The sequence below is a fragment of the Temnothorax americanus genome, unplaced genomic scaffold, assembly GCF_048541705.1.
Source record: "Temnothorax americanus isolate GAGA-0224 unplaced genomic scaffold, ASM4854170v1 Scaffold22, whole genome shotgun sequence".
Classification (NCBI taxonomy): Eukaryota; Metazoa; Arthropoda; class Insecta; order Hymenoptera; family Formicidae; genus Temnothorax; species Temnothorax americanus.
Genome location: NW_027509360.1, coordinates 2,102,089 through 2,118,655, shown reverse-complemented (window position 1 = coordinate 2,118,655; position 16,567 = coordinate 2,102,089). Strand labels below are relative to the sequence as shown.

At 36.5% G+C, this 16,567-nt stretch overlaps 2 protein-coding genes across 6 annotated transcripts in view; one reads left to right on the top strand and one right to left on the bottom strand.

Moving 5' to 3' along the window:
• The window catches only part of LOC143898137 (uncharacterized), a 331,198-nt gene that overhangs the window by 53,516 nt on the left and 261,115 nt on the right, over positions 1-16,567 (top strand). For 2 of the 3 annotated variants that reach the window (XR_013257108.1, XR_013257109.1), the window contains exons 1-2: positions 2,925-3,014; positions 3,470-3,513. Coding sequence is in view for 1 of the 3 variants with exons in the window: in XM_077407370.1 (XP_077263496.1) it covers positions 2,960-3,014; positions 3,470-3,513 (99 nt within the window). In the remaining 2 variants the exon portion in view is untranslated. Of the gene's footprint in view, positions 1-2,924; positions 3,015-3,469; positions 3,514-16,567 lie in introns of those variants that run through there. The other variant, XM_077407370.1, reaches the window with a different exon arrangement.
• The window catches only part of LOC143898129 (dipeptidase 1), a 130,407-nt gene that overhangs the window by 32,089 nt on the left and 81,751 nt on the right, over positions 1-16,567 (bottom strand). The gene's annotated exons all lie outside the window — the stretch shown is intronic.

Genomic DNA, 16,567 nt, shown 5'->3' with positions numbered 1-16,567 from the left:
GGTATCCTTGAGTCAGAATATAATTGATTAATTTCCATTAATTAATTGACGTGAGAGAGCATTTATTAGCGGATTATACTGAATTCAAAATACCTCATTAGTTCATGCATCGAAATTAATCGGCTAATCATTAATAACATGTACATAAACAATAAAGCCATGCTACGTGTATTTGATCGACAATTGCAATAGGATCTACAAGACTAGTCCAGCTTATTAATTAGAAATCATGTGTTAATGTCCAAAGTTTAATCTTAAATTTATATCGTATATAACATTTTTACAGGAGACACGTATCTGATTTTATTATCTAGACGTTCGCACTTTTTATTATAATAAATATATTATTTTTAAAAAGAGAGAGAGAGATAGATCTGCGCATTATGTGTGATTAGTTTCTTTTCTTAAAACAAATATTCCAGAGAAATTGCATTAAAATAAAATTGGAATATTTTCTCATATGATTTCTGTTATACTTTTTACGTTTGTCGTTATATAAACTAATTTTGATTCTACCGCGTCAGTTTCGTGTAGTTTAAAACAAAAATTGCTGATTAAGCGCGGATCTATCGTGTCTCATCAAAACGCAGTTAGTAAAATTTTCGTCGCTTGCGAAAACTTTTCCGTCAACTACCTCGCGATTTCTGGACGCTTTTCTGCACCGCTCCCGGTTTGCGGCTCTTTTTCGTGGCGCTTTCTTCTCAGCTTCCCGCAGAAAACGTGCGAGAACCATTTCGCCAACAAACTCCGTCCGCCATTCTGCCGGTGTGCTTTTATCTATGCATAAGTACTCCTCTAGAGCCTTGAACTTTGCCGTTGCAGATTTCCGCCACGCGTTAATGCACCTTCGATTCGTTCCCGGCTTGTTTCGTTGTAAGCTCCCCGAAACGAGAGCGAACACCCGTGGCGTGATAAATTGGTTTTGCAAAGTAAAAAGGTTTGCGCTGTTTTCTCGAGAAAATTTGATGTACGGTTTTTCGACGCTTCGAGGAGGATAACGCAATATTGTAGAGATTATCGCGATGAAGAATGCTACGTACCAAAATTATCATCCAAAAATATCAACGACGATCAAATAAAATGCAAAAAATATTTAATTTTTTTTTTTTTTTTTAAATAGCAAATGTGGAAATCCATTTTAGCAGACTTAATCGCGTAAAAATGTTTATAATGTAATTTATATTTCGAGGATATCGATCAAAAATTATTTTGCGTTTGCAGGAGAATTTTATCATTATTCTCGGGAATAAATCTTTTAAATTAGTACGTTAATTTCACATATAGCTATAAGGATATATTAAGATTTTTACTATCGATAGCTGCTTTCAAAAAGTAAAACTTTGAAACCAATGCTTTGATATTTGCCATAGTTTCATCTTGCGAGTCACAATTTAATTCTCTCAATTTAATATTACGTAGGTATTACTATGTATATGTATTATTAATTATTACTATTTTTCGCGTGATGAATATTTATCGCATTTATAATTACGTGGCGACGCTATAATGAGATCACAAAACGCGACGCATTAGATGCACGATAATCCATTTGCCGAGATACGAAAACACGCAAATTAACATTGATCTGAGATATGAGAGCACATATAAGAAAGGAAACACATACACGTACAGACGCACATACAGTATTCGGAATTTACATTTACCTTATAACGTTTTATTTATTGATGTACTATTTCGTATAGAGACTTGCACCGAGATCGTTAGGTATGTGCGACGCGCTGTTGTTTACGCCGACCGCGGCTTCTCGGGAACATGACGTAGTGGGGGTGAGTAGGGATAGGATGACTAGGCTTACCGAGCACGCATGCTTACCCCCACTTTATCTCCCATTGTTCGCGCGTCGACACCGCCAACTCGGCCGCTGAAACCTTATTGCGACATTAAGTATACCGTTCGCGCGCCGAGACTCGAGCGGGTAACTTCCGCTCCGTGTATCGTCGTATCGTAATATTTTATTGAATGCGATCGCGGCAAATGCCGAGAAACACAAAACGCTATCACTTTGAACAATTAACGAATGCTACTTCGCACGGTTCAATCGTCTCTTGTGCTTAACGATTTGTGAACGTATCGAGACGATGGCTATTCATCGAAACGGATATTTCGCACGATTTAGAATTAATAACGAGGAACGAGTCTCACAAATCATTTCGTTTCGTCGCGATACTTACGGGCAACGATTGCTTTTTTTAACAACGGTCGGATTAGAATACATTTTTGCTCTCGCTCTTTTCGTCAACGTTAGTACAATTTGTTCGGCAATTTCACGATTTACATACGTGATCACTTTGAATAATTAACGATTGTCAAAATCCCCCACGGTTTAACCGTCTCTTGTGTTTAGCGATTCATGAACGTATCGAAATGACGGCTATCCATCAAAGCGGATACCTATTTCGCGTGATTCAGAATAGGCATTGATAACGGAGAACGGAGGCACACAAGTTATTTCGTTTCATCGCGATACTTACCGGGTGACGATTGTTTTTCCAACGGTTGGATTAGAATATATTTTCGCTCTTGCTCTTTTCGTCGACGTTAATACAATTTATTTGGTAATTCCGCGATTTACTCGTTCAAATTATATCATGCACGCATATAGGCCGGTATTCATGTTGAAGTTGGCGTTGGCGTTGTATATTTTCAAACATTTTATTGTGGTTTTATCAGCCACTAACTCAATTCGCGCTATCTCGCGGTATATCAGGATAAAATTGCCAATTCCATTTATGAATTTTTCGGTCAACAAAACCGTCACGGCTATAGGAAACGGATCGATTTCGAGTCGTAATACTCGTACGAACGCCCTGTCGTTCGAAGTTTATTCGCTACCGTGCAGAATGCCGCGAGTAATTAACAAATCGCATAGTTCGTGTAATTATGTTTATGTGTTTTCGTGTGTGAAGGTTGTGCCACGAAAAATCAGCAATAGAGAGACATGAGAGGAGGAGGAGGCTCGGGGAAGCATCTGGCGACGGCGGAGCAACCAAAGGGTGAGTATAATTTATTGTTTACTTGTTACATATTATACGTTGTAAAATTTATTATTTATTGAACATTCGAATATTAATATTTTTATTTTTTAGACTTTGTGCAATACGATGCATATATGAAATATTTTTCATTATTTAAAAGATAATACTTTTTTCATTAAAATAATTAATACAATATTTTTTAGACTTTTAACATATACATTTCTGTGGGTTGCTTGTATGAGAGAAAAATGGATACTTTTACTCATTGAATTTTAGAAAAGTTTATGCTTAAGAAAAAATTTCTTTTAATTTCGGAAATCTTTAAATCTCTGTTAAATATATCTACTTGAATAATAAATATAAAATTTAGTACATATGATAATTGTATTTTTAATTATAATAATATAATATTAGATAATGTTCTAATCTGAATATATTTGTACTTTATTTTTATTTGTATTTGTATTTTACAGATCAACGTAGTTGCGCTACAACTCCGCTGCTGCGCATCGTAGTGGTGAGTTTAATATTATTTTTTTTATTTAAATTTGGGGTAATGGATCCAGAGTAAAAAAATATATTACAGATATAACAAATGTAACACTTCACGGATCCATTGCCTTAAAATGGATGGACTAAGATTGATTATTGCTAATATTTAATTTTATTATGTGTGTGTGTATATATATAGTATATAATTTCGTTTTGATTTATTATATTTATTTATTGTGTTGATATGTTCGAGTATATCGGCGAGATGACGATTGCGCGCGCGAAATGATATATTTAGATGTTGTGTGTATTTATATGAAAAATTAAAACATGAATAACAATTATTACTTGCGAAACAATAATAGAGAAATATTGTTAATATTTAGGTGGTCTTTGTTTTTTGTTTTTTTTTCTATTGGTTTAAATTGGCGCAAGATAACAATATACTTAGAAATTTTATTCAGCACTCATATATATTGAAAGTATAAATATAAAACATACAGACTATATTTCATTGCTACAGTATTTTTGAATTTAACTGAATGAGCTAATGACGATTAATTACATTTATTTATGTAACGCGCCAGTTTAACGTTAATCTTTCATAGTCTATCCATATTTATTGGTGACTTGATTTTGCAATACTTAAAGAAAAGTGAAAAGTAACGTGAGATTCAATTGTTGTTTCATCTTCTTGAGAGGAGTAAAAGAATTTTTGCATTCAGATTATTTATAAGTGGATTAATTAGATGCCACTTATGTTAAAATGTTTGAAATTGAAATAATTCTGTTATATTGAAAACAATTGGATTGGTTTTCGTAATATAATAACGAGATATAAAACTTTATTTCGATTATCTCAATTGATACGCTTTTAAAATGAAATTTAACTAACGATTTAAATTGCGGGTTTAAAATAAGTATTTGCAAAAAAAATCAATCTCGCAGATAGAATAACGTTGATCGCACTCACAGAGATCGTGCGACACTATCGAGATCGTAGGTTTTTATTATTGAAAGTTATCTCAGAGGGTGAAACCCTCAAGCCGTTCAAGCGAACATCCATCGAAAATCATTCCCGAAGAATAAAACTGTCGAGTATGTTTTACTATCCAGTAGCTCCTTGCAGAGCGGAGCTCTCGCACGAACAATCACTGAGAGTCGCACTTAAAGTCTACATTCACTGTACGCTTCCGCTACAAAGAATCGTTCTCGAACGGACACGCGTTGCTAGCGCTTACATTAGTAATATTGATTTACAGCGGAAGGCCGTGGAATACGAGTCGTTCCGTAGTTACAGTTTCTCCGCGTTTTCGGAGCGGAGGTGAGATGGAGGGAAACGATTCCGTATTCAGTTTCCGAGTTCTCTCCCTTTCTCTTACTCCCTTTCCGCCATTTTCTGAGCAAGCTTTTATCTGTGGACGAGCACTCAGGGGCAACGAAGTTCGTCCGTATGGACGTGCTTATCGCCGTGCCTTGGGCTCGCCATTAAGGGCGAACTCCGGCTTCTTAACCCTCGATGGATTTGTCGTAGGGCTTACGTGCGACTATAGTAGCGCGTTATTTATATTGTTGCCAGTCGTAAAATTGCTAAATAAATCGCGCGACCGTAGATATCGCGTTAAATCATATCTGACAGCCCCGACGCGACAAAGTTGTCCTGTAACGCGAATGGTTGTGCGTAAAATTTATATTGCGTATACCTGGAAGGGACTCGACGGCGCGGATCGATACGCTCTAAATGGCGCATTGTTGTTTGATAAATATTAATGGTTCAAAAGTGTGTGTGTCATTTTTTATAGGGAAAAAAACCGCGCTCCTGAAATTGATACGCAAATGGCGCCTGTTCTTTTTACACCACCGCGTTTTGTTCCATCTTGGAAAATAATGGCGCCCGGAACTCACAACATTTCTCTGCCTGCCGCCCTCGTCGTTGTTCTACATTTTCATCTCCCACTAGTTTCTTTTGTGCGAGCGCACTTTTCCTTTATGTTATAAATTAATGGCGAAATTGCTTGTTTACTTTTTTAATTTACTTTCACAGGCACGTTACAAACCTTGTTTTTTTCCTTCTGTTTTTTCTGTTTTTATACGTTTTTGATTACTTCTATGTAGTACCAATTAAAGAATTATTAGATCTCCGAGATGCAAACGTGAAAAAATGAGGAAGAGAGAAAATCCTTTTTCTCTTCCATTATAATCGTAAATCCAATTATTGTTTTTACTCGTGTGATTATCTCGTTTTTTCTCATTTTCATTCTCATACTCGTATATCGGAGTCAAGAGTGAACTGATAAAAACTATTAAAAAATATACGAAAAAGAAGTTGCCACATTTACGCGTTTAGACTTGTTAAATACTCTTATCGACAGCAAGTCAATCGAGCGTAATCATAATCTTGATTTTAGTGCGATAATATGCATATTTTAACGATAAAACATGAGCATCCGTCGCATCACATTAAGAATCCAATTTTTCTTTCGGATCAATAAAACTCGATATTACTCTCGGGTAATAGTTAGCGTTGGACGCGTCGCTAAATAAAGAGAAAGAGAATACCGGCCAATTTCTCTTGTTACGCGCACTCGGTCCATTTTAGTTAGCCCTTTTGTCGCGAGGTTTCACTTAGTCGTTTTCAATCAGATTTACAAACGAGGTCGGAGAGCGCAACGGACGGAGTTTTCTTTTACCGGATCTTAATATTTATCCGAGTCCGGAAGAGAGCAAAAGGACAAGAGCAGCCACGGGAAACTAAAAAATTGAATTTCACGGGCGCGCCCGCTTCTCGTCGGCGACAATGGTCGCGCCTTTCATCGGGATTGTTTCGATAATTGAATTAGAAGTCGCCGGTATCTCCGGCGGAGTTTACTAGAGAGAGAGAGATAGAAGCTTTCGCAACCGTTTCATAACGCGCCCGGAATTCCAAATCCGATTGCTTGCACTGTATCTCGGGTTTACATTCGGCGTTTTTTAAGTTTTCCCTGCTTGTTGTGGCCTTCGACCACGTCGCCGCATCGCGGTATTCACAGCAAAATGACTCGACAAATATTTAATTTATAAAATGCTTAATAAAAAAAATTATCTGTATTAATTATGAGGCTTTATCTAATGGGGAAGATAATTAAAAAATATCCTTACTCTATAGAGTTTATATTCTTATTATATCATTACTATATTCGCATATTTTTATCGAGAAAAATAATCAAAAAATGAGTTTGCAGTCAATTAGAGGTACACTGTAGAAGGGTTAATTAGGCTGTACATTGAAATCATGTATGGGATGAAGATTGATTATATGCGTCGATTATGCGTGTTAGTCCACTCTGCAGTATGTTAACATAGTAGACATGTTGCACACAATATAGTGATGCATGTAATTTGCAATGCAATAGCTTTGTCGGAGCGCTATCACTGGAGGATTAATGTCCCAAAATTTAAAATGCATTTTGATAGCTCTCTCTCCAATAACATACATATGCACCTCTCAATATTTATCACGTGTAGTTAATCCGTTTGCCTTTAACCACAATGCCTTTAACCAATTTAACTGTTTGCTTGATTTTGAAAATTGCGTACATGTTTCTATATAACATTTAAATATCTTGCAACATACTTGGAGTTTGCTCTTGCTTATCTTTTTTATTATTGTTCAAGATTTTAACGTTCTAAATTTCTTAATGCGCGTGATTAAAACTGGTTTAAAAAAAAATCAATATTTCAATATAATTTTAACAAATTATTAATAATAGTACGAGTCTTACATCTTAAAGCAATCATAAAATACAATAAATTTAATTAACAAAACGGGCGAGATAATGCAATGTAAATGTGTAAATGTATGAAATATTGCTGCAAAATAGAAAATTTTACATGAAATTTGTTTATCTTAGCGTTCAACACATTTATTTCTGTGAAAAATGTAAAGAGTTCTTACATCCGAAGTTTTCTGCTATTTCTTATTTCTGCGCTACCAAAACTAAGCGCAACACTTGAGATTCATCTTTCTTTTCCTCGCCCGCACGCATTTCTAGCATAAATTTCCCCATCTTTGCAAATTCTTTCTTCCTTGGATATATTCTTCTTTCAAGCTGTCTACATTTACGCTTTGTAATGAAATCTGATTCCGAGGAGAAAAATTCAAAGCATACCCTCTGACTGAGCTCAGTCTCATCGTCGTCGATAAAATCCACCGTCAATTTGTCAGAACAGCGCGAGTTGAACGTTGATAGGGAAATGAAACGTAAAACCGTACGACGGGGGATTGAAAAGGTGGTACAGAAGGGGTCAAATGATACGGCGCTGCAAACGAATCTGATTATGGCGCAACCGCGTTTCACTCGACGTTACTGCCGTGCGATGAATCGCGCGATGAGCGCTATTACCTTTTGTCTCTTTCATCTCGTCGAGCACTCGAAGAAATCGACTTTCCCGCATTTCTTCCATTGTCTTTGTACGTAGTACTTCTGTCAGACGTTATTTGGTATCGAGAGAGAAAAAGAAACTCGTTCTGTTATTATGTCGAATCAGAAACTTTGTGATTGATAAACGGTTAATGTTTTCTCTAAACCAGCGGATTAGTTGAATCCGCTCGTGAAAAATACAAATTGCGACGAAATTATTTCTATTTTTATACACGCGATTGAATAATAACGCCATGAAACTTTTCGTTAAAATTTAATTTAATATTATTCTATATCCAATATATATTTTTAAAATTGTGGGGAAATTTTTCAAAAAATTCGAAGAGTTGCGCGTAGATTTTACGATTGCGCTTTTATGTCTTTATGTCGCGGCAGTGATTTTTGCGAAATGACTTCCTCTCTGGGCGACATGTATATAATCACGTAAAACGCAGGATCTCTCGCTGAAGCGAACGAGCGATTATTATCATCGCAACGAGCTCTCGGCTTTATCTGTTGCTTGTTCTTTCCCGCTCGTAAATGAACGCGAATCATTCATATCGTATATCAAACGCTCCTCCTTTCTTCCAGCGTCGCTCGATAGCCAGATTGTGCTTGTGTGTATCGTAGCACTATAAAAATCACGATACCCAAGCACAAAGCACAACGAGCACACAAGGTGGAGAGAGTATGCCGTAGTTATGAAATCGGTAGGTGTCAGAAGACCGCCTCCGTTAGTAATAACGCGACGATGAGTGTTTTTATTATATTTCATAAGGTTATGAAATACGTGGTAAATATATAAAAAAAATTTAGCGAGGGGATATTGCTGAATTTTTCGTGAAATGACGAAACTTGGAGACAGAATGAAAGTAGCGTGGTATGTGCCTCGTGTAATTCCCGTTTCGTAAGAAATTGAGCAATTGATGATACAATAATGACGATATTATTTTTATTTCTTTTCAAGGTTTAACAAACCTATTCATATTAATCGAATCGTATTTCGTGAGATACGATGATATCTATTTTTATCCATTTCTTTTCCGTCTCCCGCGCCCTACGGTATTAATATAACTTGATATCCTAATCTCGGAAACAAGCGCTTGACGGATACACGTAATTTCTTTCTCTCTCCCGTAGGGACATGGATGCTGTTAGGATACTAACGATACTTTTATTTCTACTACAAGCTATTAATGTTGTCGATGTCTTTGTCATGTAATCGATATATTGATTTAATAAGGGCATTGCACATTTACAATAAAATAGCTCTTTTTATTAACTGAAATATTCTAAATTTATACGTTATCTTTCTACATCATTTCTATAACAGCTCTATTTTTACATGTACAATAAATTGTCTGTTGGATGCATTTGTGCTTGATGCACTGACGAGTCTGTCGTACTTGACGCGCAATGCATTCGGACGAACAGACATTGTAGTACGTTTTCCAACGCTGCAAGAAAGCGCAATTTTTCGATACCAGAAAGAAAGTTCAATTTGGGATGTTGAAGAGAAAGCTGAATTTTTCGATATTGAAAGGAAAGTCCATTCAGCGCCTCGAATGTGTGTGTGTGTGTGTGTGTGTGTGTGCCACTTCTGATATTAAATATACAATATTCGAAAATCATTTTATTTGTTTTATATAAAGTGATTTTTGCATGTATGTAGCATTGAATTAAAAATTAATTAAAATTATAAAGTTCGATGAACGATGAACATCGTAAATTCTCTAATTTACATATCACGTATAAAATAAGAGTTGAAATATTTGTTGTGCGGATTATGTAGGCGTCTAATAGCTATTTCTAATTTTGTATTTGGTCAATAGACAATCCGAGCGTGAACGTGCAATCGCGCGCGCGCGTTTTCGCATATGGTGATTTTGCTAATTTCGGATTTCCATCGCTGTGAGATCGCGCAAACACAGGGTCACTTATTGTTGGTTCGTTTTGTGCAAAACGATAATATACATACCGTCTTATAAATTACGCTACGGAGATGGAGATGAATTATGAATTGGATATCCGAGAGGAGAACCGGAATTTAGATTGCAAACTTGAATTGCGCAACTGTGGTATTCTTTGGCGAAGTAAATTATTTAAATTTCACAAACTGCATATGTAAAATAATTTATCGTTCGTCCGATATATTTTGCATACGAAATAATTTAGCTTTAGATTTGGCGAGCTTCACACAAATGATTTTAATTATGATTATTATTGAATTGTTGATATAATAATGTCGAATTATGTAGCAGCTTGAAATTGGTAACTGTTTTGAAAAATTGTTATATAAATAATATATAAATATTTAGAAATTCAGTGATCACGAGTATCAGTTGCACACTCGAATGAATATAATTACAATTACAGTTTTACGAAGAGAACAAAAGCTTTAATTGAGTTTTACTTTAATTGAGTTTTGATACGTGAAAAACGGTTTTATTAAATTATTTAAAAAATAAAAAAATAGTTCGACCTCTGAATTTTATTTTACATTGTATAAAGCATATGCATTTGTAAAGAATCTTTTTCTCCGTATACCGCGTGTATCATGCTGCTTCGACTATTTCTATAAGTTCGATCATTTATTAAGCAGTGTGTTACCGGGTTGAGAAGCTAGTTCTCATAACCGACAAGAAGGTAGCGAGCTGGTATAAATAAATTTTTGCAGAATGCAAGGCAGATGTTGAGCATGAAAGCCGCGGCGGAAATTTCGGGATAGCGGAAACTGCTATTATCTCTTTTTGCTAACCTATTCTTTCGACAATGTTTATCCACTCTGAATTACCGTCTAGGAATTGAAACGTATAGACTCTATCTGCCTCGTATTGTCGAATTTCATGCGCATACCTGATTTTCTGTAGAGGACTTGCACGATATATTGTTTACTACTTGAATGATGCTTGTACGAATAACAGTCCACTATTATAAGAATGCAAGATTTTTTTGTGAGAAAAGTTTTCGCTATTGAAACGTACGTTTTTGCGATCTATTTTGAGCTATTTTGAAAGAGTTAGTTCGCAAGAATTATAAACGAACCGGACGATACGGATCGTAATTCGAATCAAACGAGAGAAAAATAAATTTTGATATTTTCTGCTTTTGTCGAGAGGACATATTTCTACCTTTCGCGAGATCCGGTCGGGTACTTTTCGATCAGAAGAGAATTAGATAAGAAAAGAATTAGAAATCCTGTCTCCATATTTCTTGTGTCTCGTCTAGAGCCTCGTTATATCTCATCCCAGCAGAAAGAATCGAAAATCGAATTTCACCAGCACGCGCCGCGGAATTTTATTTGCGATCTTAAAGCGGATGGCTTCGGTGCCAAGTTACAGATCGGGGTAAACAACGATTTGGCTCGCTCCGGTTGCATAGGCAGGAGAAATAATAGCGATGAAAAGACTTCTCTCTTTTGTTCGCTTTCTCGTTTCAGCGTCGGATGAACGAGATGGAATTTTTTCGTCGCTGTTGTTATTCCACGCTTATGTAACGAGATCGGGCCATTTCGCGTTCAAGAAGCGTCTCGCGTTCCTTCCGATCACAATGTACCCGAACGGGTCCGAGTCCGAAAACGATCGACGTAAGTCATCTTTCCGCGTGATGCCGGAAATGAACTTTTTGGCGGAAAGCCCGGGTAATCAATAATATGCTTTGCGAACGGCACGCGATAAAATACGTTCGTTATTAGCGCGGTGCACGATCAGAAAATAGGAAGAACATTGGGAAAATAACCGGTAGTTTCCATGAACGAGAGAAGCAGAAGTGCACTTCGTTAAATCGCTGATAATGGCACGTCTGAGTTCGAGATAGTCCAAGTAAAATAGCTTCTTATATACGAGCGTCATTGTCTGCTCATTTATGGATGGAACATTCGTGTATATACATATATATATACACACACATATATGTATATCTATGTATATATATATATACATCTGCTATTCAGTTGGCGGTACTTTATTCCCATGTTTAAAGGTATTTTAAAATTTTATAATTAGTTTTTTCCGTAAATCAGCGTTATTTATTGGAATCATGTTGATTGTCATGTCGTGGTCATAGAGTACCTCATTAATCATCATAGCCAACAATTAATCGGAAACGTTGGCAAACTGTCGTGCTGTACACCCTCGTCAAGTTGATGTCAAACAAATTGAAATATAATACACATACGCAGTGTCAATATATCGCGCGTGTGTAAAAAGATAGGTTTTTCTACGGGATGCAGCGGGATGTAGAACACAACGAAGCGGCGTTCTGTCCGTCGTGAAATTAAATATCGACCTTTTCTCTCTTCCGAGGAATTTAATTTTCCCTCTATTTCACTGCAGTCTAATTACCCATCCTCTATGCTATGAATGCAAATTAAGCGAGGCGCAGAGCCTCCTCTATATGATCAGGTATGCATCTTTTCGGGAATACCGCACCGGGGAATACGGGAGGTCTGTTCTCGCGGAATGGCCAGGTGCGGCGCTATTATCCAATATGACCTAATTATGATAGTGGTACACCGACGTAGCGCCATGCGTTCGCTACGGACCCGCGTAAACCAGTCCTGCATGCATCAGCACCGCACGCCGATATAATACCCCTCTCGTAATAACGACCAATTCGCGTTCCCCGTCCACCTTCCTCATACCGCGCGCCGCGTTCGCGTTCCTCATCGGCCGAGAACGTAGACGCGTACGCCGAATCCTATCGATCCGATCGAATTGATTGACGTATCGACACCTGTCGCCGCTCTACCACTGACTTTCGTAAAACTTCGCATCGCAATCGGTTACGATTCCCCCCTTCGCAAATATCGTGATAAACATGCCCGGTCGGCGATTGACAACGAGCTGAGAGAAAAAGCTCGCACCGTGAACTTTCGATCGCCATCAGCGACGGCTAGTATTTTTGATGCTAGATATTAAATCGAACTCTGCATAACGTACATTGCGATAATAAGATTTTGAAATGCCCTAAATAATTTATTTTGGCTTTACAAACTTTACAAGTTCTTGAATTATTTATTTTACTACACTTTTCACACACATATTAGCGTAAAAAAACCTACACGTTTATTGCAATTTTTTAATATAGAAAATATTTATTAAAAAAATTAAAAGTATGTAACGCGTTTAACGTTTAATATTATATAAAAATTAAAAATTCGCTAAATAGATAATTAGCGACACTAGTGATTGTTGTTCTTCGCCAATAATTTTATCTTATAATCGTTGTATTTGACAATGAATGAAATTCTTGAAGACTATTGTTTACCGAAGATAATCGATTTTTATAATGTTGTTATAATGTTAAAGTGTCTTCTCATAGAAATCAAAGGTGAATAAGGACATAGACTAAATTCTGACGATTTTCAAAAGTGATTGACATATCGACATCTGCTATTCAGTTGATATCATCATTGTATCGTGCAACTTTGATACTTCATCGATTTTTTTTATTTTGTGCAAATAGATTTATTACAAACGTCGATGCACAAAACGATTTTTAAACTTATTTTTGTTATAATTGAATTACTGGGATTAATTAAAACTTAATAACACATCGCTATATTTAACATAAATTGTGTGAAAATTTCGGATTAATCTCACGGTAATGATCACGAAAATTTAATTTAACTGCAATGCAGTTTCGAAATATAATAGAATTCAAAGGAATAATAGAATATTTAGCATATTCAATGTTTCAATAAATAGAATGCGATGTAGTAACAACGTATACGGGATGTAGCCGTAGGTATAGTCATACAAACTCAAGTGAAAGATAGGTAACAAGAGGGACAAGTGGCAGGTCGGTTGCCATTCTCGTTCCTGTAATTTATTGAAATGTGATTGATGGATCGACATCTTTGATCAAACCGCTTACTTTAATTAATTTAGTTTTTGATTGTTAATTTCAAGTAACGATTTGGGAGTTTGGGAGCATAATTCAATTTTCCCACAATTGCTCTTAAATAATTTATTCAACGAATAGTATTAATGCAGATTAATTAATATAATTGATGAAATAAATTTATCTTTTTTTGCGTGAGTCAAGACTTTAATAAATTAGTATTTAAGTGTTAAGCATTTTATTGGGAACGAATAAATGTTATATAAGATTATAAACTTGCATTACAGCGAAGTTGTGGTGGTACAATGATACTTCGCAGTTTAAACGTAAAGCAGCTTCTCTCTCTCTCGAACGATCGCGTCGAACTTTTCGCTGATGTTTAAAATTCCATCCGGGAAGAGCGAATACCGTCAATAATAAAATCGCAAAGTTTTTAATTAAGTCACCTACTAATTCTTCGTAAATTGACAACAATGTTTCCGTAATGAAGCGCGAATGATTCGCGATTAATCCGCCACAAGTTGCGCGAACGAGAGAATTAAAGTAAAAAGAGGGTGTTAGCAATAATTAACAGTTTATCGGCGCTGCAACAGTCGGTTCCCAGAGGAAAAAATGCTCGCGTTAAATTTTTATTGGCTGATCAAGGTGCAAACAAATTAAGTCGAAAGGAGACAATTGGGAACTGAAACAGAGTGAGAACTGGCCGGGCAGTTTCGATGATCGCAATATGCCAAAATAAAGTCTTTGAATTATTGAAATGTTCTAAATTATAGGCACAATTTTGTACCTGTAATTTAACATCACATTATAAAAGTGCTTAAAAATAAAAAAAAAAATCACTCCAAGTGCAGACATTTTCTTATTTGTCAAACTTAGACTTATAATAACAGTTCTTTGCCAGTTTTTTTTTTATATCAGTACATATTTACAAGCGATTTATTTCTTACTCTTAAAAATAAAAATTTATTAAAAATATACTATTATGCATTCATTTACACTATTTTTACAGAAAAGTAAAAAGGAAATTTTGAATGATTGATATACCTCGTGAAGAATGGAACAAACATTCTATCTTGAGCGTATGTATAAATGTATTAACTTGTGTTTTAATGATTTTTTACTGAAATCCAGAGTTTTGATTATGAAACTTTCAAACTCGTTTAAATACATTCGTGCAAAAAACATTCGCGATAATATAAAGAAAGTTAAATAGGAATGTTTGTACAAATTGATTCTCCGGTTTTCCCCTTGTAAATTTCAAGATGTTTTTCTAAATTTATGTTAGATCACATGTATCGTGTTGACATTCAAGTACTGATTGGTAATGAGAAATTTTAATACAACTTGAGCTCGACGCGAGGTGCACGCGAGTCGACGTAATTAGCGCCTTGATAATCGAAGCCTAAAGTTTTCCCTCGACCTTACCGGCCCATTGACACTGGCAGCACCGTTACCAAGTCCGCCAAACTAACCCCCACCCTTTCGACATTCAAATAGTGTCGGTGCAAACTTGTTCAAGTTCCGACTGCAGCACGAGCTATAGGTAGAATACGTAATGAGTACGTGGGCTCTTGACTTCGGACTATTATACGAGCCGGCCCATTATGACTAATCGCTCGGTATGCCTCGCTATCGGAGCCTCGGGCGAATATTCGCGTGGCGAACGAAACTTATACGCATACAAGAATCACAACTCGTTATCGTGGATTTGGGTTCAAATAAACGTGATCGAGAGTTTAGTCGGAACTGAGAAAATGTTTTTCTCAATAAATATCTCGGTAGAACGTTAATAACGGAATCATATGACAAATAAAAGGGCAAATTATTATGTACTTTTACGTTTATATTTTTCTACCGTCATTATAATTAACGATGTGCACTGATAGACAGAATCCTACAACCGCCCTAACCGGGCTATTTAACGTTCAGTTAAAGTACGCGTACGGTCGGATCAGGCTCTTACTTTTATACTACTCCACGTCGCTCATGGTGAAACGCCCTTCCCGCACGAGATCGAAAATTCCTAGATAATTTCTCGTCACGCGATTATTTCTCGTGGAGTGGCCACTCACTCGGGCACGATCTAATTTCTGGCTTAATCTCGAAGGCGCGCGGTCCGACGATGAGACACGATGTGAATGCGAACGGTCATACGCGCAGTCAGGATGCGAGGAGATGCGAGAGCGAAGATAGAAAGCGGAAGGGGGTAGGGGAGGGGGAGTTTAGGTATTGGTGATTCTATAGCGATGTATTAGCGCCACGATTGCCGCGGCGCCAGCAGCCTCGGCCTAAGTGAATGGCTCTGCCGAGGGCTTTGCTGATTATGGCGTCGCCATTGATCCAGATCGAAATTGGCTTGCCTCTGTCACGGAACGTGCCCAGAGGACCATTAATATTCTCCGCGGGCCAAGAGCGAACGGGCGCGACGCCGGTATCGATGACGGAGATGAGAGGAAGAGGCCAGCTAATCGCAAATATAGCCGTAGACCGAGGTGCGAAGCCGTTACCGGGATATATCAGCTCATTGAGCGATTAAATAATCAGCATCCAATCGTTTGTCGTATATATATATATATATATATATATATATATATATCGAGAGTTTTTCTTTAAAATCCAATTATAATTGTGTGTGAATAAAAGAGTAAAAAAGTACTTGTATACCGAAAACGCTTTAGCAGAAAAATGCTCGAATAATATTTTGTTTGAAAAAAGTAGAGAGAATATTTTTCAGATGTGTTTTCTGCATGTAAAAAAAGAATATTCCCTCTCTACGATATTTTAGTAGATACATCAGTATTAATTAAATATCTGATTTTTCACGTATTTTTAAAA